The sequence below is a fragment of the Sebastes fasciatus genome, chromosome 3 (genome assembly GCF_043250625.1).
Source record: "Sebastes fasciatus isolate fSebFas1 chromosome 3, fSebFas1.pri, whole genome shotgun sequence".
NCBI classification, from domain to species: Eukaryota; Metazoa; Chordata; class Actinopteri; order Perciformes; family Sebastidae; genus Sebastes; species Sebastes fasciatus.
This window is the reverse complement of record NC_133797.1, coordinates 4,664,652-4,688,952: the sequence shown is the minus strand read 5'-3', so window position 1 is coordinate 4,688,952 and position 24,301 is coordinate 4,664,652. Positions and strand designations below refer to the sequence as shown.

General features: G+C 39.9%; 1 protein-coding gene across 1 annotated transcript in view; it reads left to right on the top strand.

Moving 5' to 3' along the window:
• sorcs1 (sortilin-related VPS10 domain containing receptor 1) overlaps positions 1–19,038 on the top strand; it is a 215,061-nt gene extending 196,023 nt beyond the window's left edge. The window contains exons 21-27 of the mRNA XM_074631017.1: positions 593–716; positions 2,033–2,145; positions 4,533–4,667; positions 8,081–8,180; positions 9,876–9,981; positions 11,818–11,975; positions 14,483–19,038. Coding sequence (XP_074487118.1) covers positions 593–716; positions 2,033–2,145; positions 4,533–4,667; positions 8,081–8,180; positions 9,876–9,981; positions 11,818–11,975; positions 14,483–14,544 — 798 coding nt within the window. The 3' untranslated portion in view covers positions 14,545–19,038. The remainder of the gene's footprint in view (positions 1–592; positions 717–2,032; positions 2,146–4,532; positions 4,668–8,080; positions 8,181–9,875; positions 9,982–11,817; positions 11,976–14,482) is intronic.
• The last annotated feature ends 5,263 nt before the right edge of the window (positions 19,039–24,301 follow it).

Genomic DNA, 24,301 nt, shown 5'->3' with positions numbered 1-24,301 from the left:
TATGTCAGAAAATATATTTTTGTAATTTGAACTAACCCTTTTAATATTTACTTACAGAAAAAAACTTCCAAAATGATAGTTGAATTTTAGTTAGATGTTATTTTACAGCTAGTAGAGACTGTAAAAATATTGAGACACTAAAAAAAACAACCTCCTCCATCTCTCTGGACCAACAGATGCACTGGAAGCTCCACTCACTATCTGTCTTCATAACTGCAGTTGTGTAAATGTGTTTGTTCAACACCAGCAGGGGCCTTCCACAAGGACAGACAGTTATGTCAGCTGGTAATAAACCACAGCATTATTAGCATCTTATAGCTATTTGAAGAAGAAATGGAGACGTGAGTAATGACAGGAAAGTCACACAGGGAACTCTCTGTGGGCCCCGACCCTGTATTCACCACAGATTGTCAAGCTCTCAATGTATGTGTGTGTGTGTGTGTGTATGCTCACTCCTCTGTAGTGTAAATAACAGCAGTGTGAGACCAGCTGTTAATAAGGGTCTCTCACCGGAACCCCAATACTCTAACTCTCTCCATCTCCCTCTCTCCCCTTACCTTCTCTATCTGTCTCTCTCTTTCTCCCCCAGCAGCCAGTAATCACCCTAGAGGGTAGTGTGGCATGCACGTTCTCAAGGGAAGGCATCAGTACAGTCACTGTGCAGGTGTCTGCAGGGAATACTATTCTGCAGGACAGAAAAGGCATCGCTGTCCACGGTGAGCCGACTCTGTGACTGCATCTCTACTGGGATTCTCTGTAAACACGAGATGGCTCGTCAATATTTAACTTGCTAAGATACATATAGATGCTATTATAGTCATTATGAAATGATGATTCCGCTTAATTACAACCTGGGTCTTATTGTGTTTATTTTGGCTATCATTCTATAGGTATTAATAATAACGTACTTCTACCAAATCACACAACTTTCACACCCGATTCGACTGTTATCAGGCCGTTAGGTCATTAGGGGCCTACTACGCCTACTACGCTGTAAAAGTGAAAGTGAAACTTAAAAGAAGCACGTTCTAACATGTTGTAAAACTGAATAAAACGTCGTGTTTTGAAGACATACAAAAATGCTTCTTTAGGTTTTGGCAAAAAACTACAAATTATTTAGGTTTAGGCAAACAAAAACACTTAGATAAGTTTAGGGAAAAAACACTGTGTTTTGGGTTAAAATAACTATGAACACAAAGACAACCACTACGAACACAAAGACAACCACTACCAACACAAAGACAACCACTACCAACACAAAGACAACCACTACCAACACAAAGACAGCTACTACGAACACAAAGACAGCTACTACGAACACAAAGACAACCACTACAAACACAAAGACAACCACTACAAACACAAAGACAACTACTACGAAAACAAAGACAAATTGTTGGCTTCACACGGGATGCGATCTCCTGGGTGAAAGTCCTGTGTTTATTTGACCCGTCCATCCACCCCAACCTCATCCCTACGCAGACTCTTTTTACTAGGTCACCTGACTTCCTCCTTTGCTCCCATCATAATTACTACGGCCACTAAAGGTCAGCGTTGTCTTCTTGTATTCGCACTGTCGATCAACCATGTGAATAGACGATAACAGCCTTCTGAACCTACTACTAGGTGTAGCAGGCCTCCTGATAATGCCCATTCAGTCGACTGATAACATTCGAAACACCTGCCTACATTAGAGAGCCACTGCAGCCCTACATCATCACCAGCAGGCACTATATGCCAGATAAAGTGGTTTAGATAATTTAGATAAACTGTTGGCTTGTTTACAACATTGATTGATGGTCTGATCTCTCATGTTTTTTAGTAACAATGGACTATACTGTACCGTTGTAGTCATTACTTTGATAAGTTTGACCAAATCTATGAAAATAAGACACAAGTTACAAAAGAAATTGTATTATCCCCGAAAGAGGGTGCAAGATTTTGGTCCACATGAGCTGAATATAAAAGCTGAACTTAATGCATTCAATGAAAAGTAAAAGCAGCTCACACGCATTTACTTTCCCCCCTGCAGAATATTTCCGCTCTCATCTACTTGCCTTTTCATCAAACCTGGACGACCACAACCCTGATATTGCAGAATGGAGGCTGGATGTGAGCCGAGTCATCAGGAACTCTCTGATCCAGGTAAAGCTCTCTCAGGTCTTTTCACGGAAAGCGTTGCTTTACTCCGGTAAATACTGTCAGCTCTCGACCGGACCTCTGAAGTTAGTGCAGCATTGACCTCCCTGAGGCTTTGAGACATGATTCTGACTTTTATGATGATAAATGACAAGGCAAGAGGGGAGGAGAGGGGGAAAAATACAGTTCAAGAGCATTGCTGATTGGCTCGCGCACCAATCTTATAGCTATAGCGTATGAGTACAGCCTGTGTGAGTTCAGGGCCGTGCAGTAACAAGGTTGTGGATGTTGTGTACAGGAGAATAAATGTCAGTATGTGCCTAATATGTGCTCTGCACTGACCTGAAAGGACGCTCGGAGTCGACTGCTTTGCAACCTGTCAAAATGTATGATTCAAACCCACGCATGCCATGTCAGGTACACATTTTGCCTCATTAACTTTGTTTTTTTTTAAAACATCCTCGGAACGTCGACGCTTTCCTGATTCCTAGCGGCAAGCAATCTGGGCCTTGCATCATGTTTTCACACTTTTTTGATCCTGCAAAATCAAAATTGATGCCAAAAATATACCCGGCTGTTCAGTCTTCAGTGAACATGTCTGTTTTCTTATTTGTAACTGACATCATTTTCTCATGACAACCCCAGCCTGGAAGGCAGAACACCCAAATAATAAAAAAAATAACTTTCAGGGGAAAATATGACATGATAGCAGAACACATTCATAAGATTCACCGCAGCAAAACTATGCAAGCGCTGGGACAAGACTCAGAGGCTTTTGAAGGAATCAGTGCAAACATTTAGTAAATCACATGTTCTCTATTTGTTCTACAATCACAGCAGACTGAGTAGAGCTGCAACATATCAAGTATCAAGCATCAAAGGTCAGCTACATGATGCTGCTAATAAAGACTCTGAATAGTAATGACTAATACCTAGTACTAATAAAGTTTTCTATACTCATACCAAGTCCAAGAGACCAAACTCCTTGGAATATAGTAAATTATCATGGACAAAACACATAAACAATTTTTTTTATTTTGTATTTAACCTGTATTTAACCAGGAGGTCCCTTGAGATTAAAATCTCTTTTTCGAGGGAGACCCGGCCAAGATGGCACACCATTACAAAGTTACAAAAATTATACAATGGAACATGTTAAAACAGACAAAAGACAACAGATACATAATACAAAATCCAGTTTAGGAATAGCAATTGCACTCTTCAATCTTCCTTGACCAGGGCGCAAAATAGGAGAAAGCTGCTCCACCAAGTTCCGAGCAAATCCTTTGGTACCCGGTAGAGCAGCCATCTAGTGGAGCGAAAGTTATAATAGCTGTTGGTGAGTGATAGGAGATTACACAGATATGAAGGAAGTGGCCCAGTATTGCTTTGTAAATAAAAATATACCAATGCTGCTGTCTCCTTATAAGCTTAATGAAGACCAGAGGAGACAAGATCATAAAGAACACAATGATGTGTACGGGATAATGAGTTGGCTATAAAACACAGAGAACTGTGATACACAGAATCTATAGGCAGCAAATTGTAGAGGAGGCAGCATGCATGTAAACAAATGTCCCCGTAATCTAGAACACTTAAAGGTCCCATTTATAAAAAAGTGAGATTTTCATGTTTTTTTATTATAAAGCAGGCTTAAGGCTCAATCCACAGGGAGATACACACAGCCCGTATTCAGAAACTCTGCATTTGTGATGTCACAAATATACAATATTTAGACCCTTTACACAGATTTAAACGTAAACATTCTAAGTGTGTCCAAGTTTATTTCTGGTTGCAGTGTACTTATGTGAATGTCATCAGCTGACAGGAAGTACACATGGACCCAAGCTGTTGCCTAGCAACGCAATTCTGTTGCAATTTCGTCGCAATTCTGTTGAAATGCGCTAAAACGGAGCCTTTTAAGACAGAGGATAAATACAGGCATATTTAAGCCGGCAGTATAAGGGAAAATAAAGTATTTTTTTAACATTACAACATGTAAACATGTTCGAGTAGAAACACAAAATACAAGTATGAACCTGAAAATGAGCATAATATAGGACCTTTAAAAACGTAGCCTACACAAGTGTTTTCCTAATTGCTAAATTAAGGCAGGCCCTATTTCGATAATACAAACCCAGCCTAAAAGATAAGATAGTTGCGAAGATGGGAAATAGTATATCTGTTTTTAAAAGATGTGCAGAATTGTTGACACAATAATTCTGTAATGTTATGTTGTGTTTTTGTCTTGTCCTGTTTATTCTTGCACTGTCACATTGTATAAGTGTGTTTGTGGACCCCAGAATATCTAAATAAACTAAACTAAACTCCGTGCTATGAATGGATGAACTTTTTTTAACATTCTTACTCTTTTCTGTCTTGTTCCCCTCCAGGCCACAGGCGTGCGAGAGGACCAGCTCCTGGTCACCATCCTCCCAGGTTTACCCACAGCGGCGGAGTTTTTTCTTCTGCCTGACAAACAGTTAACTGAGGGGAAAGCAGAGAAGAGTTCTGCTCATTTAGATCAGGTGAGACAACGACTGCTGCTCTGTCTGCCGCCGTGTGTGCAATAGTCATTCCTTTTTCCAGCCGCGAGACAGATTTTGAGTAGGTGGATGGATTTCACCTCATTATCCTCATTGTAATTCTACCATAACACCATGCGCAAGTTTGAAACTTCCTCTTTTTCTGTTTTTGTGAGTCATGTGTTGATCCTTTTTTTTTTTTTCTAGCAGCAGTTTGTCCAGTAATTGCTCCCCCTGAAGAAAATAATCCCAAATTTCAAGTTCATCCTTCCTCCAGCAGATGTCAGTATCGATCCATTGAAGCATGTCCAGGTCTTTACGACGAGTCTAATTCTGGAAATACGCCTGAGGAATCTCTGCAATAGACTCATCAATAAGCTTGACAAGTATTAACAAGTTATCAGGGGGGAACGGCTTTTAAACTCCCTCAAGTCACATCCTGTGGGGTGTTTGGGTGGGAGGGTGGGAGGGTTGGGAGGAGGAGGGCCGGAGTCTCGAGCCTAAAGAGCCAGACAAAGAAATTGTCATGGTTGATCAGTTCACTAAATCACCGGCGTATCAAGATGGACCGAATTAGCTCTGAGCCTCACGTAATAGATAATAACTGATAATAACGTTGGACGTGCTCTTTCTGTGGGGAAGAATTCCACAGGCGTGTGTGTAGAGAGACAGAAACCGGGAAAGGAAATCAATTTGATTTTCTTCTTCCCTCCCCGCTCACACCTGGTTGATCGCCTGGAAAGATCTTCTCCCCTACAAGCCAGCGATAAATCCTCATTCAAGGTTGGCATCTTAAAAGTGTAGAGCGCGCGCTGCTTATTAGAATGTATAATAGATTTACTGACCCTGGTATACAGTGAGGAAAAAGTAATTAGTCATAGTCTAAATTTAAACTGCTAAGAAATATAAAGGGGGGGAATGAAGCACTACAGAAATTACTCATATCACTATTAATTTGGGAAATGAGGCAGATAAGATAAATGAAGCCTCCGCAGAGGAAAAAACTGGGATCTGCAGAGAGGAAATGGAGGATTTTGTTTGGTTTTGTGTCTTCTCTATGCGGCTCCGTATATGCTTGTTTCATGCAGTGCAGATGAAAAAGAAAAAAAAAAGAGAAAAGTATTGGAATATCATTGAAAATGAGGCACATCTCATTTTTAGATTGTGTACAAGGATTAGAGCCTCGGGATAGAGATTTATAATTGCGTGAATGAAAGGATCTATGTTGGGGGAAATAGATTGAGAGAGAATGAGATTGGACTTCTTGCTTTCTATGGTTTACCTTCAGGTCAGGGTAATCTGCCCGATTTATATCAAAGTTAGATGTTCTCAGTGCAGAAGATTACTTGCCAGTCTGGAAAGCAGAGATCAAGTGAGGCTGCATCCTATGCATTATGCATCGCGGTGGAAAAGGTCCCACAGACAAAGACCCTTACACAAACAGGATAAGCACAAATGGGGTTGTTGGTGGAGGCAGTGATGTTTCTTTGGGTCATTGGGCACTTACAAATAATGCAGGTAAATATTACCTTTATGATGTTCTGTGTTTAAAGTGCATCAGAGTGGTCATTTTTATTGAGTGTTTTGCCGAGGGTTGATGTGTAACCACTTCACCCGTTTGTTGTCTGTCGTGCATAATGTTAAAGGTCCCATATTGTAAAAAGTGAGATTTTCAGGTCTTTTTTATATTATAAAGCAGGTTTAATATATGCGGCTCTATATACGGAGAAATACACACAGCCCGTATAATACAGACTGTGTGTATTTCTCCGAATATTAAGCGTTTTGATAGTTTAACAGTATTTATATAGCACTTAAACCTGCTTTATAATATAAAAGATTTAAAATAAATCTCACTTTTTACAATATGGGACCTTTAACAATGGATCAAATTTGTGTAATGTTATAGGTATCACTCATGGTAACCAAGCGGCAACCTCAGGGTCTAAAAAAATGAAGTCAACACGCAAAAAAAAAAAGAAAACTGCAGTTCTGACAGTGACTCACCTAACTATATTAAGACTTAAAGTTTTGCATAATTAAGGGCGTTGCACTAAGAGACACTCCTAATGCTGCACTGTGTCTGCTGGATGTGTAAATCAGCAACTGTTTGCTAACTTGTCTGCCGTATCAACTTTACAAGGTGAAAATATGTCAATGTTGTGTTTACAGCTTGCTCTGCTGCCCCCGAGTGGCCAAAGAAAATATATTATGAAGCTTTAATCTGACTGAGTGGTGTATCTCAGTGGTTCCCAACCTTCTCTGACTTGTGATCCCTCAAAATGCTTAATTACTTATTACACAGGAAAGATACCATATTTGAAGCTTCCTCTGTTACCTGTTACTTAAAGTTACAATGTGTGTTTGGGATCTCACTTTCACTTTTTTTTTGATGTTTCATCATCTGTAGTCATCGCTCCTTTCTTTATTTCTTTGGCAATTAACGTTTACTCACAACACTAGCAGAGACCGCAAAAAAAAAAATGGTACATCGCTTCATACACAAGTGAGTTGCAGAGCGAGGCTCCACCTATCCTCTCTGGCGGTCCAACCACTGCTGGGTGATGGACAACTGTAGGCCGCTTGTGATTTTTCCAGCCCGTTCTCATACCCAGGGCCTCAGATACCGAGGCTTTGTCATGGCCGTTGGCGTTTGGTACTGTAGCACATGACGCCCTTTAGCCTTCCACGGCAGCAGTAAACGCGCCGAGAAAGCGCGCCGGGAGTTTGGTGACGTAGTTTAAAGAGCGAAAGAGACACACTTGGTGGGCGGGATGAGAGATGGATGTCCAACAAACACAAGGCTTTCATCCAGGAGACCGTTGTTCGTGTCCCGTCCGTTATGTTACAGTCAGCTGTTTGTTTGTGTCACGTGTTCACAACGTTCAGTGTCATTTTCACTGTACAAACGTAGTAGTTTTAAGCCCAACCATGCAGTTCTTTCCTAAACCTAACTCTAGTGGTTTTGTTGCCTAAACCTAAAGTGACGCCAAGGAGTAAACATAGTGGTTTTGATGCCGAAAATAAAGTGACGATTTGGGATGAGAACGGGCTGGATTTATCGCAGGAATGTCGCCACGGACACCGAGTTTTCATTCACAAACAGAATTTTAAGGCAGATATTTAAACCAGGACACCTTCGGAAGTGTTGTCAAGTGCAAGTGGTATTTGGACTCAATAATTTTTCAGTCTGATATTAAAAAGAATTGGATGAATCTGTGCAAAGATTGATCAGGAAAAGAAAACAAATTCACTCTGAAATGTCAGAACAGAGTTAATAAATGACAAGTCAAAAGCAGAGATAGATGAGACTGAGGTTTGATGATCTTGGCAATGACTTTCCTCAATAGTCACATTTAGATTTGTTCTACAAAATAATGTTGTTCAAATCCTGTTCCCCCTCTGTGTCCCAACAGCTCTCCGAGGTTTTGCTCAGCGCCTTAAATCAAAACCTTGTCCAGTTCACGTTGCGGCCAGGGGTCCAAGTCACCGTCTACGCAGCGCACTTATCAGCAGGTAAACACACACGCCGCCTATGTCTGTACAGAGCCGCCCCTTCATGATGTAAGTGGGACAGGACATAAAGCATGCAGACTATCAGGAGACCTAGATACAGTGGACTATGGAAGCCCATAGGGGACTTTATTAAAAATGAAAATGTAATTCCACAACAGCATTATAATTGTCCATATGTGTATGTGTTATTTGAGTAAAATGCAATAGTCATTTTCACATGCTCATATGGGTGTTCAATTACCATAAAATGAAAATGGGAAATCTATTCGACATTTAATTTTCAAACCCCTCTGTACAGTGGACAATATTCAAATGTTAATTCAAATTTAAAAAACGATGTGTCGATGTGTCCTTGAGGAACACACTTAACCCCAAATTGCTTTCCGGACTCTTAGCCATCGGTGTGTGAATGAGTATGATGGGCAAAGTTGGCACCTTGCATGGCAGCGTCTGCCATCAGTGTGTGAATGTGTGTGTGTGAATGCTGACATGTAGTGTAAAGCGCTTTGAGCGGTCGGAAGACTAGAAAAGCGCTATATAAGTGCAAGTCCATTTACCATTTACCAATATAAACAATGTAACCTGATTTGCCGTTTATGCAAGCAATATTTAACAGTCTGAAGATGAAAATAAAAACGTCATTTGACATTTAATTTTCAAAGAGTTAACCTTACTTTAAAATGCAATATAAACAATATAGCCTAATTTTCCATTCGTGCAAACCTTTTTTTCTTTTAAAACCATATTTATTGTTTTTTTTGTTCATTTTGAAACAACAGTCCCCAATAATTATTACGTCCACAATAATAACATTCTCGGTACAAAGAAACTTAACAAACCTATTATTAATATAAAATAAGCCAGTATAGATACAGGTAATAAATATTATTAAAAAAATAGATAAATAAATAAAAATAACATACACACAGTAAAAAAAAATAATTAAAAAGAATAAAATTAAATAAAATCTATTTATATATACATATATATACTGTATACATATATACATACATACACATATACACGCACACACAATATATACACATAGAGAAACACATATACATATAAGCAATTAAATAAATCAATGTACAATTCAGTCATCATTCTATTCTATCTCCCTATTCACATGCAAGCATTTTTTAAGTCAAAATTAAAATTAAAATTAAATTTCCAAACCATTTGAAAATGAAACTAGCGATTGACGTTCAATTTTCAGACGTAACCTGCTCTAAATTGGATGACTGCATTTGCATTTTTTTTATTAAATAATACATACGTATGTGAAAAATTTAAATGCTCTTGAGGAATTACATTTTCATTTTCAAGTTTACATTATCATTTTAATAAAGCCCCCTATGGACAGTCAGGTATATTACTATTTTTGCTGCCCCCCGTCAACTAATAACCCTGTGTCTGATTGGCTCCCACCATGTAGCTACACAGAGACATTCAGAGAGTGAGCATCGTTACAAGTATGTGTGCCTCTTCCTATTGGGGATGCTGCTACTGTCCTAAAGGGGCTTATAAAATAAAGAGTAAGAGAAGTACATACTACTGTATATTAAAATGATTCATCTAGGTGTCAATTTTCCTGTTGACTGCTCGTTGCATGATTCAACTGGGTGGGAAATACAGGTTGTGTTAGTGTGTTGTGTTGCTTACACTCCGTGCCTCTTTGTCTCCCTGTCTCTGCAGCGCCTCTAGTGGACACCAGCAAGACCCACAGTGGCTCTGCCATGCTAATGCTGTTATCAGTAGTGGTTGTGGGTTTAGCTATATTTGTCATCTACAAATTCAAGAGGTAAAGTGTTCACGAAATGTCATGTCTATATAGTCATCACGCTGTACTGTACGTGATAGGGGAGGTGGTGAAAGGTATCGTAGCGCCCTGACAGCTCGGTAAACAAAAGCTGCCTTTCGAGGTAACAGAGAAGGCTGACAGCTGCCTGTCAAGACATCCTCGCCGGCGTACACGGCGCTCCTCCTCAGTGGAGAATTGGCTTTGCGCCCACACATCTGTGGGAATCCTGTGGAGATTCTTTTGTCAGGTCATTCTTTGCAAAAAAGAAATGTCAGTCAGCCTCCAGCCGCTATCAATGTTAAGCCCTTTGAACGTGGGCAGTTGACCTTTCTGAAATGTTAAATTATGTCCAAGGTGCAGTTTCAAGGGAAAAGGGCGGAGGATCATGAAGATGTACAGAGACAAATTAAAACGTCAGATTCACAGACCTTATCGCTTTTAGAGTGTTTTCATATCTAGTCCTTTTTTAAATGAACCAAACTCAGTCCTCTTAAAGTGGACCAACAGTAAAACGGACTCAGTTCTTTTTGTGTTAACATTTTCAGTTTATTTGTGGTCTACTTCAGCTCTGATGCTGGTCAATGCTTTCCCCTTCAATGACATTTTTAGTGCCGGCACAGGCGCTTCCACACAGAATACTGTCCAGTTCGTCGTAAAAGGGGCATGTGTCTTTTATGTCAGTGGATTCCCCCGCTTTTACTCATTTTATCACGCGTGGTAAAGTACTTTCGATTTCATTTTTTTTTTACTTTGACGCGGCACTGCAGTGCGGTCCTAATGAAGCCCCTCGCTTTCATATGAACTGAACATTGGAGGAAAACCTCAGCGGTTCCTGTGTGTTGTAGACCGTTTGATGTGCAGTAGTTTATTTTTCGGTCCAAACTACTCTTCGTCCACTAGCGGCCGTGGTTCCGTGTTGTTTTTCCGAAGTCACAGTGAGCGAGCGCGTGTGTGATCTGTCTACGGCAGGGGTCTGCAAACTGCGGCTCCGGAGCCACATGCGTCTCTTTAGCCCCTCTCCAGTGGCTCCCTGTGGATTTTTAAAAATGGAAATGAATAACTGTTTTTTTGTTTACATTTTCATTTTTATTTATCATTGTTGTAGGTCTAATGTACGACGGTACGATGGAGTATTAGGGCCACATTGAGGAAAAAAAAATAAATCGGAAATTTCGAGCATAAAGTCATAATATTTCGAGAATAAAGTCATAATATTATAAAGTAGTAATTTTACGTGTTATTTTATTTTTGTAAAGTTATGACTTTATTCTCGTAATATTACGACTTTTTTCTCGTAATATTACAACTTTATTCTGGAAATCTCAGATTTGTTTCCCTCAATGTGGCCCTAATACTCCGTAGTACATTTACACTTTCGCCCTCACTGCATTAGACTTATATTCTATACACTTAGACTATAAACTGTGTTACCTTCATCTCAATGCTCAAATGTTTTGTGGCTCCAGACAGATAAAATGGTAGTAAAGTAAAGGTTGCTGACCCCTGGTCTACGGCAACTCTAGAGGGCTAAAATACACTGGCAAAAAATCGCAAAAAATACTGACTTATCGCTCGGAGTTCGTTTGGAGGGATGAAAGGGACCAAGTATGAAAACACCATAAGAATTTTTTGTGTAAATTCCGGTTTACATGCAAATGCACTCAATCGTATCATCAAAAGTTACAAACAAGTTGAGTAAATCAGAAATGTCACCCGGTTGCAGATGGTTATAGAAAGCATGTAGTACCACCAACCCCCTAGTTGTGTCCTTGCTGTCTTTGCTTTAGTTAGGCTGCTGTCTTTATCCCTTTGCCTCACTATAAATCTTTCCTCAAGGAAGATCCCAGGCCTCAACGTCTATGCGCAGATGCAGAACGAAAAAGAACAAGAAATGATGAGTCCAGCTAATCCAACAGAGAGCACGCCCAGCTCACAGCGGGACTTGGTGCATTCTTTGGAGATTCTGGACACAGAGTTCAACTCACGGCCCACAGGTAAATATCCACTCTGGTTCGACTCTCATCTGTGGCTGGCATTTCTAATTTAGTTTTCTCCATTGCTCATTTCATACCATTGTGTGTCTGTTGTTTTTTTACGAGACTCATCCTGTGCTTTTTTGCTCTGTGTTTCTCAGAAGTGAAATGGTCTGGTCAAGGGGTGAACGACTGCTAAGCAAAAATGAGTATGATGAAAAGTACAGACACTTCTCAGTAGTACAGGAAACACATTGTTCTCCTCAGTACTGACGCCTTTTAACCATCTGAGAATACAGATGGATGAGAAATGAAAGAAAAATCCAACATAAAGTGTCCTAGTAAGACATTCGCTCTAAAATCTCCCACAGGTGTTCAGCTGGGTTGAGATCTGATGCTGTGAAGGCCTTAGCATATGATTCACATCGTTTTCATATTCATGACAGCATTTAGTAAACCCCTCGTGCCCTGTGTGGAAACATCTGCATTTCCGTATGTGTGTCCACTCATTTATTCAGGTTTTTCCTGTAATTTGTCACCCATCTGTATTATTATGATATGGTATTTGACTGTGATGGCCTAACATAATGTCTGTTGTTACCCCAACAACCCCAAATCAAAATGATGCTATATTTCGGTGGCTCTATAAATCTGAAATTTTAGGGATTAACACCGCTATCTGTTGGATGTCAACACAACCATGTCGTTAACACATATTCACATTCTGTGCCCTGTTTCAAATTTCGTTTAAAGTGAGACTATGTACATTTTGAGAGTATAAATCAAACATTCTCGGCTATTATAAATGAAAAGTTGAATACATAAGCAGTAAAATGCACTCCCCAATTTATTACGCTGTAGAGTTTTGCCAATACAGCCATACTTGGTGTGTTATGGCCAGTAGCTTATATTGGTTAATGTTAGTTAGTTTTAGCAGGTAGATATTGCTGGGTAACTGACACTACTAAGTCAGTCGACTGACTTAATCATTCTTTTCTTCTTGTGCTAATGTCACATGTCTTCATATTTGCCATTACCTTGTAATTGTCACTTGTGGCTGCTGTTCTCAAAACGTACATAGTCTCACTTTAACAGCTGCTTTTCTGTTTTCATACATCCTGTCTCATCTAATTCATAATTTACTTTTGGATGGATCTGGGACGGCGTGTCAAATTTTACGCTTGTTACATGCATAGTGCCTTTTGAAAATAAACTTCCGTTTTCACAGGAAGTTGTCGTTAACTTCACTGACTAGCCACTCACGTGACTCCCAGGACTGACGATACTAAAGACTAGCGAGTCCTGTGTTTGTTTGACCTGCTGCATTCATTCAAAATCCGGTAAAGTTGTGCAGAGGTGTGCGGAGTTGTGGGTGTGTTTATTTGTGCTTTTGAACATAACCAGTGAAACATTCAGAACAAAATAGGTTCTATCTATCTGATTCACTGCTTTGTTCTCACTAACGCCGCTCCCTCTCTTATTTCACTCTATAGCTTGCTCAACCAACCTGCTCTCTCTCTCTCTTCTCTTGGCTCAATGAGCCGAGGAGGAGGAGCCACCTTTAACAATGGCTCAAATAGCTATGTGTAATGTGGAAAGGTGTCGGCTGTAGTGTTTAAATCCTGGAGACTTATTACCAACTCTGCTTTTTAGCCTCTTTTAGCTTATGTTTTGTTTTTCGGGCCCACAAATTCTTCTCTCTTCAACCATGTTTCCTTTCACAGTAGGCATCTGTTCTTAGTGGAAAAGCTCCAATAAAGCCACGGTACGCTACTTCCCAGCAGTAGGCAGCAGACAAAGTTAGCTGACGACGATTTAGCCTCTTGGGGTAATTTCTAATATTTTTTGGGCTCCGGTGTAGCCAGTGGATTACGAATATCCCTATAATGGATAACAGAAGCTAATAGAAATCGTTGAAACACAATAGCCGTTGGGATCCGAGATTGCATTTTGGCCAATGCGTTCTGCATCTTTTGCTCTCAACACAGACTTTTTACCTGCATGCAACCAAAGCCTGCTCAAACGTGATTGGTCAATACTACTCAGACTACAAATGCTACTCTGACTACAAACAGACTACAAACCAAAACCAGAACACTTCCGATACCAAAATCTCGTCCCATTGCGTACAAATTCTTCATTCATATGCAGATATCTGTTTATAGAGATTAGCATCTCACTGGTAAACATAGTAGAGCTTAAAGCAGCTAAAGAGCCTGATATTGTTCTCAGGAGTTGGTGGAGACCAAAACAGAACTAAAAGGAGATCGGTGACCAAAAACACAATTCCAAATGAATGTTGCTCCATGTTTGCTGGATGTGTAAACTGTTTGCTAACATGTTGTTCGTATAAATATGTCAGTTTATCACAGCTTGTTCCGCTGCCTCCAAGTGGCCAAAAATCAATAAATGCAGTTTTAAAGTATCACCTGTAGTAATGCCTCCAGCTAAAATCTTCTGCTTACACAGTGTCTATACAAAACCTCCTCTGATACCTGTTCTTTTTTCTCTGTCCTGTTTATCCCCAGGATGTATGAAACCTCATGTACATGTGAAATTCTCCACAGAACTCCCCACGTACATCGTCTAAACTCTGGACTGGATTACCACTCCAGCTGCGTCATGGATATTTTTTTACCATTCGGGACACAATGGTTTTGAGCTTTATACCTGTGCATGTTGGACCCTGCTGACACATACTGTGCTCTGTTCAAACCAGAAGAAACTGTGTACAGGTTTTTAATTTTCCTTCCTTGTATGTGCGATAAATTAAACATTTAAAAAAATCCCATTTATTTATATAAGTCAGATACATAATTCAGAGGGAACGCCAGCATGAACTAGAAAGGGTAAAAAAAAATGAAATAAGCAACAATGATTTGGTTTTGCTTACATATCTGCGATTGGTTTGCTGTTCTATGAAGCTAACAGCAGTAGTGTATTATTTATTCATATGAATATACTTTTCTGAAGTATGTTATTGAAGTGAATTACACATTTATTTTGTAAATCATGAATGTCTATGTTATAAATTTGTGTATTTTAATAACAAATGTCATACTAAACAGAAATGCTGTTGTAAAAATATGAATAGGGTACTTCAAAGCTTTTGGTCCATTGTCTCTTGAAAAGCTGATTTATGGCACAATACACATTTTTCTACTGAAATATTTACTTTTTTCTGATTTTAATTTGTTAACAAAAATACAGGGTTTGGTTTTTCTGGATTAATTTAACCTTTGCTGTTAATCTAATGCTTCTGGTTACTATTTATGATACATACCAGTTTGTGAAATGTTTTGTGCTTCGGAATAAGTGACCACTTGATGGCTAAGATGCTACACTGCACCTTCAGATTGCAAGTGACCCCCCCAAATATAGCATTACACCTTTTTAGGAATAAAGAAGAAACAGGGTGGTGACAGGAGGACTATCCCACAAAGAAAAGTATTCCAAAGTGGTTCCGCAGATAAACATCCCTATACTGGAGGCAGAGTACAATTTATCAAAGCTCAGATTTAAGGTGGCAGTTGAAATGAGATACAACTACTTTGTGGGAGAACCCAAAGAGCATGGCAGAGAGAAAGAGAGAGACCGAGAGAGAGAGCGGTTAAGAGAGATGGAAGAGTGCGTTTTGGGGCCATGACACATTAAGAGTGTTCTATTGGACAGAATAAGAAGAGGTTGACTTCTTGAATACTTAATGTGGCCAGTCAAGCTCAAGGCTGGCTAAGGTTGGTGACACATTTAGGCTAATGTCCTGACCCGCTCTCCAGTAGCACCCATCTTCATCCCAGCTCATTATATTATTGCGCTGTATAGGAGCAGGAGAACTAGAGCGCAGATGCTACCAGGCTACACGGATGGTTAGCTTGTTCAGAGGACTGTCAAGCCCCGTGGTACTTTGTGTGTGAAATCTGACAGATGTAAATGCCTGATTGATGCCTTTCAAATCTTCAGAGGCAACCTTTCCGGATTAGTTTTCCCTTTTTTTTTTACTTTGTGGGGATGTGGAGATATAGAGTAGAGAGTGTGGTTTTGTCAACTTTGGATGATATTTTCTACGATTGTTCAGTCGCAGCTGTGCAGAAATTGCCACAGTAGATATACCTACAACACAATCAGTAGAGAATGTAACCATAGACCGTGGAGAACAGCGATAATTAGACACTTAAATGCAACACACATTGGCTGCTTTGCATAGCGTTGCTTCACTGGTAACAGTGAAGACCCATTGAACACTATGCCTAGTGAGGAGAAGTTTGCAGCGATTGATTTTTAGATGGAATGCATGTGAATCACTTATCAAGACGTTGTGGGAAATCAGGGGCGGTGGGATTGCCAAATGATGAAAGAATATGTAGGGGTCAAAAGTTCAAATACAAATCTAAAAATCTAAATGAGGGTATTCCTTGGTAGCTCTGTAGGGAAAATACCTGTCGAGAGCATCATTATTCTGAACTCCGGTATTGCTCTTTAGTAGGACTCAAACAAATATGAGGTGATGTTTTTGACACACAGTCACTTAAAATTGCTGAATTAAGGCTGAGTATCCATATATAATTTGTTTTTCCTCAGTGCAAGCGTCTTCTTTCAGTTGTTCCCAATGAGGAGACAGCATACATAAAAAAGAGAGAAAAATGGTATATGGACACACAGCCTAAGTGGTAGGTTGCTTACAAGATTGGATTACTAACCAGGCAATTTGGGCATCTGCCCATAAGGGCCCAGGAACCTCAGGGGGACACTGAAGGCACCATACTGTGTATGAATGAGTTTGTGATAATCTAATCAATTGCAAATATGTTTAATACTGCATGTACAAGTAATAGGCATTTTGCATTAAAATGATAAGGGCCTTAAAGGACCAGTGTGTATGATTTTGACGGGATCTATTGACACAAATGGAATATAATATTCATAACTATGTTTTCAACAGTGTGTAATCACCTGAAACTAAGAATTGGTGTGGTTTCGTTAGCTTAGAATGATTAGAATTAGAATTACTATCTAGAATGAGTCCTTCATATCTACTACACAGGGATCCTCTTCATGGAGTCCGCCATGTTGCTCTGCCATGTTTCTACAGTAGCCCAGAATGGACAAACCAAACACTGGCTCTAGAGAGGGCCGTTTGTGCTTTTACATTACCTGAAGACCACCGTATAGTTCCCCAACACGCTTGGAAACACGCGCTTGGAAAGGGAGGAGTGAGCAGAAGTTGGTTGTGATCAGCAACCTCGCCTCTAGATGCCACTAAATCCTACACACTGGACCTTAATTTGTACCAATACCAAATTTGTATGCGCCATCTTTTAGAGGGGGCCCTGAGTTATAATCGATTTCAGGATGTATTATGCTACATGGAGTATTTTCAAGTTACCACAAATTAAATAAAGAGTGGGTTAGTCCAGTCCTGGTTGCCTATTTACGCAATGCTAGCCATCAAGCAAGCTACATTTCCAAGTGTTGGCTTGCCCACAGTGACTAGCAAACAGCTGCAAGGGGCAGTGTTGAAAGTCTGATTGAAACCTGATTGTTTTGCTTTCCAGTGGCTCTCCACCCTAACACACCAGATTTGCTGTTCAGACAGAAGAAGCCGTCAAAGTATATAGAAGGTGGGGTGTGTGTCACTCTGAGGAGTGAATGTGATGCAATTACTGCTACTGAAGTAGGATGGCGACATATCCTGGCAGCGTGCAAAGAGCCTGAAGCTTGAGGGTATGTTTGCGTTAGATACTGAGGTCCGAATGTTCAGGTATTTTTCTCATTTTGCTACTATCGGTGCATAACAAAGCAGTTCATTTCCAGAGCAACATGTCACCATGCACTGTTTCTCTTATTCAAGTCCCTGCTTCTTAAAGTTACATTGTAGAGAATCGGGAAGCCTTTGACCATGACGATCAACTTTCCCTCCAACTTGTTTTAAATTATTTTTGGTAGTTGAGTGGAGGAAGGGTATTTTGCATTAAGTTGAACCTTTCTCTTTTGCTACTGAGCAACTTTTGAGTGTTCGAGTAGTAGTTGACAGTGCTACTTGCATCCTGTCTAAGTGTTTGAGCCCATACGTGTGAATAGGGGTATGATGTGTCAAGATACCGCCGGTGTGCATTGCCCCTCAATAACTGTGGTTAACATTTTTTTTGGATAAAGTGTGAGCAATCTGTTTAAAACGAAGCATTTATATTTAAAAGTTCCACTATACGGTGATTTCGGTTACAACTCTGCGTCCATCTTCATTTCCATTGTAGCTATGTGTGTGTTCCATCTGAGTTTGCAGGACATCATTTGCACTCAGCTATGAGGTGATTTATCTTGTTCGACTGCATGGTGTATAAGGGTAATTTTCACATTTTGGTGGTTGGAGTTTTGTAAATCAGCAACATCGATGATATGTCAAGGAATGTAGCAATACCGTAATAATGAGATTTTCTATGATTAAGGAGAATTAAGGATTTCTTTTCAAGTTCTGCAAAGAGTTCTGGCTCTGATTTTAACAGCTTGAGGGAGACATAAAGTAGCCTGTAACCCCAGACACAACCGTCAGAAACAGCGGAAGTAGTACTAATCCTAACCTTAACCCCAGGGAACAGGACATGACACTGGGCAGACAAGATCAGGAGGTCCGTCATGATAAAAGCACCCTCTGCCTTTGGGTTCCACATGGAGGAGGACAGGTCCAACGGACAGGAAGTCCTGCTAACACGAGGGATCTCTGGCCTCCAGGTTAGGAGCTGTGATGTGACAGTATCAAGTTGTAGACTAGTTTTGAGCAACTCTCTTTACCCTCTCTCTCTCCCTCTCTCTTTCTCCCTATCTCCTCCTCCCTGCAGAATTAGCAAGATTATTATTTTTGTAGACAAATATTAATAATAATTGAAAAAAAAGAGTTTTATTACTGTACAGCTTTTGTATAAGAACAGACGGTAAGGTGTTACAGTGTTTTTGTTTGACCTCAACTGTGCTGTGTGTAATTGTTTTATGCATTTATAATCATATTTATTAAATGGAAAGAAGTCTGTTAACTGTGTTCTCATTTTCTTACAATATTTGTAAAAAATACTATGTATTTGAGGAAGTAATATTCAACCTATAAAGAAAAAAAACAAGCGTGTGTTGGTGTTTTCTTCTACACACACACACATACACACAACTATATACTGTTTATATGTATTTTGACATTTGCAAACATGTAACAAAACATAAGTAAGTTTGTTACGTAACTGAAGTTACGTAACAAACTTACTTATTTTAACTCAAACACTAGAAGTGCACTCGGAGAGCGCAGACCTCCGCCAAGGCAAGTTTTATGTATGTTGCTGATTATTACGGCGGAGGTAATAATCTTTTCCTAAACCTAACCAAGTAACTTTGTTGCCTAAACCTATAGGGATACCCAGTGAGTTAAAAAGTGATGCCAAGCGGTCCAAATGTGCAGCCCGTTCTCATCACCAGGACTTCAAATACAGGTGTTTTTTGTCATGGTTGTCAGTGTTTGATATCGCCGCACATGGCACCCTTTAGTGCCAGTATGAGACGCACCGAGCTTTCCGTTAACTACAATGTAAACCTATCCGCAGCAACAGTAAATGCTCAGGTAAAGTGTTCTGGTGACGTAGTTTAAAAAGAAAAAGAGACACCTACAGTAGGGTGGGTGGGACCAACAAACACAAGGCTTTCATCCAGGAGACGTTACAATCAACCTTTCACGTTACAATCAGCCGTTCGTTTGTGTCCCCTATTCACAACGTCAAGTCACATTTTAACTGTACAAACGTAGTCATTTAAAGCCCAACCATGTTTTTTTTTTTTCCTAAACCTAAGCAATTGTTTTTGTTTAATTCGCTACATTATGCATGTGTTCACTGCGAACAAAAGATGACACCAAGGGGTCTGTCAAAGCATCAGCATGTGACGAGCGTGAGCAATGCTGAACATCACAAGCGTGAAAATCTCTCTCAAATCAGCTATTACGCTCAGATTTTGTCCTCCCTTGCGCACAAATCTAATTCTGCTCTTATACTTGCCTGTGTACTCGCAAAGGTTGGCGTATAGCACTCACATTTGCTGTGTTCTCTCACATCTTTTGTCCTCAATATTCTCCCAAAGCTTTCAACAAACTGACGGCCTTTGTGTGTGCGCTGGCCACCTCTTGCTCAATAGTAGTGCTTAAAGTGGCAGTAGGCAGTATATTTTTGGCATCATTGGGCAAAAATTCCATAATAACCTTTCAACATATTGTAATTCAAGTGTTCTGAGAGAAAACTAGACTTCTGCACCTCCTCATGGCTCTGTTTTCAGACTTTAAAAGATCTAGTCCATGACGGGCGACTTTGACCAATCACAGGTCATTTCAGAGAGAGAGTCACAGTACACTACAAGATGATTCAGAAAACATTTGAGGCAAGAAATAACCATTAGAGTAACAGAATATTGATTCATATTTGATAAGCGTTGCCTAGTTTGACCGTTAGGTTGGAGTTCGCGAGTGATTGACAGCCGGCTCTCATAGACGGCAGATGGGCAGCAGATCTCAGGTCAGCTCTTACTACTTTTTTTCCTCCGGTCTGTGAAATCTTGCAGATGCCGTTAGGAGCACATCGGAGGTCACAGAGGTATTTCATGATTTTTTTCGGATTACCTGTCTCATGCACTACTGTCATGATATAGCAACCGTTTTATAAAACTAACTTTTTTTAATCATATTTTGCTCCAATCTTACCTACTTCAGCTTTAACTGTTTATCTCCAAATCTTAAATTGGTAAAAAAAACAAATCTATTCATTGAGTTGGATCCTGCCAAAATGATTAGTCCTAATTACTTTTAGGTGATAGTATTGGAAACATGGGAAAATGAAATCTCAATAAGATTGAATGTTCACGCAAAGCAGTCAAGATCTTTTTTGTAAGCTATTCTAATATTTTCTCTAAATTATTCATAGACAACTTAACTTGGGAGAAACTCAAACAACCTAACACTAATTTGACTCGAAAAAAAAAAAAAAGTTTTAAAACAGTCTTTCCCTCCTCTGCCTAGGGTAGTTTAGACCGGTTTGTCGAGCAGAAGAGGATACTCTTATAAATAGGGACGAGGAACTGAGTCGGAGTCATTAAAGATGAAGATGTTAATTCCAGCATGGATATAACCTTAACAAGTTTTAGTGCAGAATATAATGATGCTGAAGTGAGTGATAGTGCATAAAGGATAGAAGTAATTATAGCCGGTTCTTTTGCACTTATTTATGCGGCTCCTGAAATAGCTGTGGTTGGAGCAGCGGTGGTGATAATGATGATGGCCACGGCAATGGCAAAACTAACACAGACTGATTGTTTGACTGATTCATATCGATGCTGCCAGTGTACCGTGCTCAAGTTGAGGCATTCCGGGGAACATAATATCATCTGAATAACGATGATGAGTGCGTTACTCATCATAGTTCCCACGATGCACACATCCAAAGGCCTCTATTGTCCTTAACTAAAGAGAAGAGAGAGAGAGAGAGAGGCTACAGGGCAGTGTCATTACTGATGTGTACTGATGCTATGCTGCTGACAAGAGTCAGACAGGGTGGTCTGGAATGGAGCGGGGAGGGGGAGGTGGTTGACGGACTCTTTAATCGTTCTTAGCCAGAAGATGCTTGGGCGCCCAGGGGAGAGAGAAGATTACCAAGAGATCAATTCCAAAACAGGGCTGGCTCTGCTGACATCTCAAGGTAGTGTACTGCAGTGGCCCCCCTGGGACCCGGCTGCCAATACAGGCCGGTATTACTGTGGATTTAGTGTGAAGGAGACTCAGACAGAGTCGAGGAGAGGCTTTTGGTAGAAGTAAATAGCAGGAGGATTACACAAAATGCCACGGTGTTAACAAGGGTGGCACTCCTACTATGGCTAAATTACAGCTGCACCAGGCGAGATTAGGGCCGCAACAGAAAAAGGAATAAGAATAATTGAGATATCAGGTATGGTCACATTGCATCAAATCTTTCTTAGTGCTCAAGAAGTTAAGGAGGTACCTGGAGAGTAGATAAAATGAGTCAGAAAGCGCTCTTCTACCTCACCAAGTGCACACAAGTCACAATGAATCATAACAGGAAATATAAAAGAAGATTAATCTGTTTAAAGCCCCCCCCCTTGAGACAGTTTTACTTCCTGTTTTTTTTGTTATTTCTCAAACAGAGAAAGGGGGTGTGGTTAATAGTCAGACGTAATTCATTACCATGGCAACCAGATTGCATTGTTTTTCAACACAGTTTAGATGAATTTGCTGTTTATCAGACCACTAATGAGACAAGAATTATCTGAACACACCGACTCTTTCTGACTCGCTATCTTCTTCACCGTCTCCTCCTGCCGAGGCGGCCGTCTGGCTGCTGCTGCACCGAGGAGCCGCACCGCCGCACGCCGGCCACAGAGCACCGGAGGACGGATAGACATGTTGCAGAGGTCCAGCGTTTGAAATGCAGTTTCGGGGACGTTTTGGAGCTGAACCGTCCACCAGTGCCGGCCGCTCTCGCCTCAGCTCCAGCACCGACACCGCACCGGGCTGCTCTGAGATTTGTTTATTTCTCTAACAGGGCTTTTCTGTGGTTTTCTGTTGGGATCAAAGTTGTGCGTTCCCCGTCGTTCGGACCTGTTAGAGGCCCGCAAACCTCCGTTAATGTATCTCCAGCAGGAGGAGACGGTAAAGTAGAGAGTGAGTGAGAGAGACAGTCAGTGTGTTGAGTTAATTCTGCCGGTGGGATTTTGTGTAATTCACTGAGTTGATTTCACCCGTTCACTGCCCACACATATGCCAGTGTGAAAATGAACACACTAAAATAAGGTGGAGGAAACTAAAAAAATAAAATGAAAACCCTCAGTTAGCTAATGCAACAAGTTGGGCTAGCTAACTACACCTAACTAGCTAACTAACTAGAAAGACAAACTGACAGATAAACAGATTTATCAGTTTGCTGCTCAGACTCAAACGGTCATGAGTGCATCTGTGCAAGCTTGGAGGATGACCTTTGACCTGCAGTTTATACTATAGTCAAGTTTTAACTTTGAGCGCAAAATTAAGTTATTTGTCAAAAAAAATAGCATGTCCTGACTAAGTTAATCAACTTAGTCAGGAAATGACTGAAATAAATATGTAATATCATAGAAATGCCAAAATACAATGGAGAGGGGCTTTAAAAATACACATACTGATAGACTGGTGTGCTACATGTGCCAGATTACTTACATTTTTAAGATTATGAGTGTTTGAAAACTAAATAATTCTATATCAAGATTTACTGTCTAGCTTTTTCTATGGCTTTCAACCACATCTCATGGTCTTCAACAGCAAATGCAGTTGTTGGCTCAGCTGTTATGGAGTTGACTCATTTGTAAGCACATGACCTACGACAACTATGACCTATGACAGCAGAGCTAACAACTCTATTCGCTGATGAAGAGAGTGAGATATGGTTGAAATATCTAAAAAAAAAAAGCTAAGAAGTGGACCTTGAGTGATTTGGTCAAATGAATGATTCGTAATTATAATATTCTGTGTGCTTCAATGTCAGAAATGCATTTAAAATTCTGAACCCACACCAAAATGAATGACTCGCTCCATGGACCATGACCTATACTTTATTCATTATTATTATTAAACATTACTATACATTTTCATAGCTTTTTACAGTTTTGCATGTTTTTTTTTGTGGTGCCATATTTAATCATTTCTCAGCAAAATAAGGCCCCATGTCTTCTTGTTTCTAATATTAAAAACTATTGTATTGTTTGTTCACTCTCTCCTTCTATCACATCAATACATGTTAAACATTTGGTGTTCATACTATTCTGTAGAAGCGCGTTGCATTTATCAAAGAAAACAAATGGAGACATATTATGAATTTAGACTATGAATTAATAATCTTGTAAGTAAGAGAATAGAATTATGAGAACTATGAATTATGAGATTTAGATCTGTATCTCATAATGATTTAGCATCACGTACAAGACAAAGGCCTCATAATTATTATAATTATGAGATCTGTATCTCATAATTACAAAAAAAAAATGATCTCATCATAATTAACAGATACAATTCACATCATAATCACATTAGAGCAACATGGGGAAAAAAGGCTGGATGTTAGAGAACTGCACGAATTTAGCCTTGAGTGAGTCGCGGCAATGCACTTCCATAACCTCCCAGGTAAATTATTTTGGTTAGAAGGTTAGGTACAATTTGTACAATTGTTCCACTCTCACATGAGAGCAAGCTGAAGGATTTTAGAACATGGCCTGAATAGCCCAACATATTGTACAATCAGACTGCAGAGAGACATACGTAGTCACAAAAGGCATCCATGAATTTG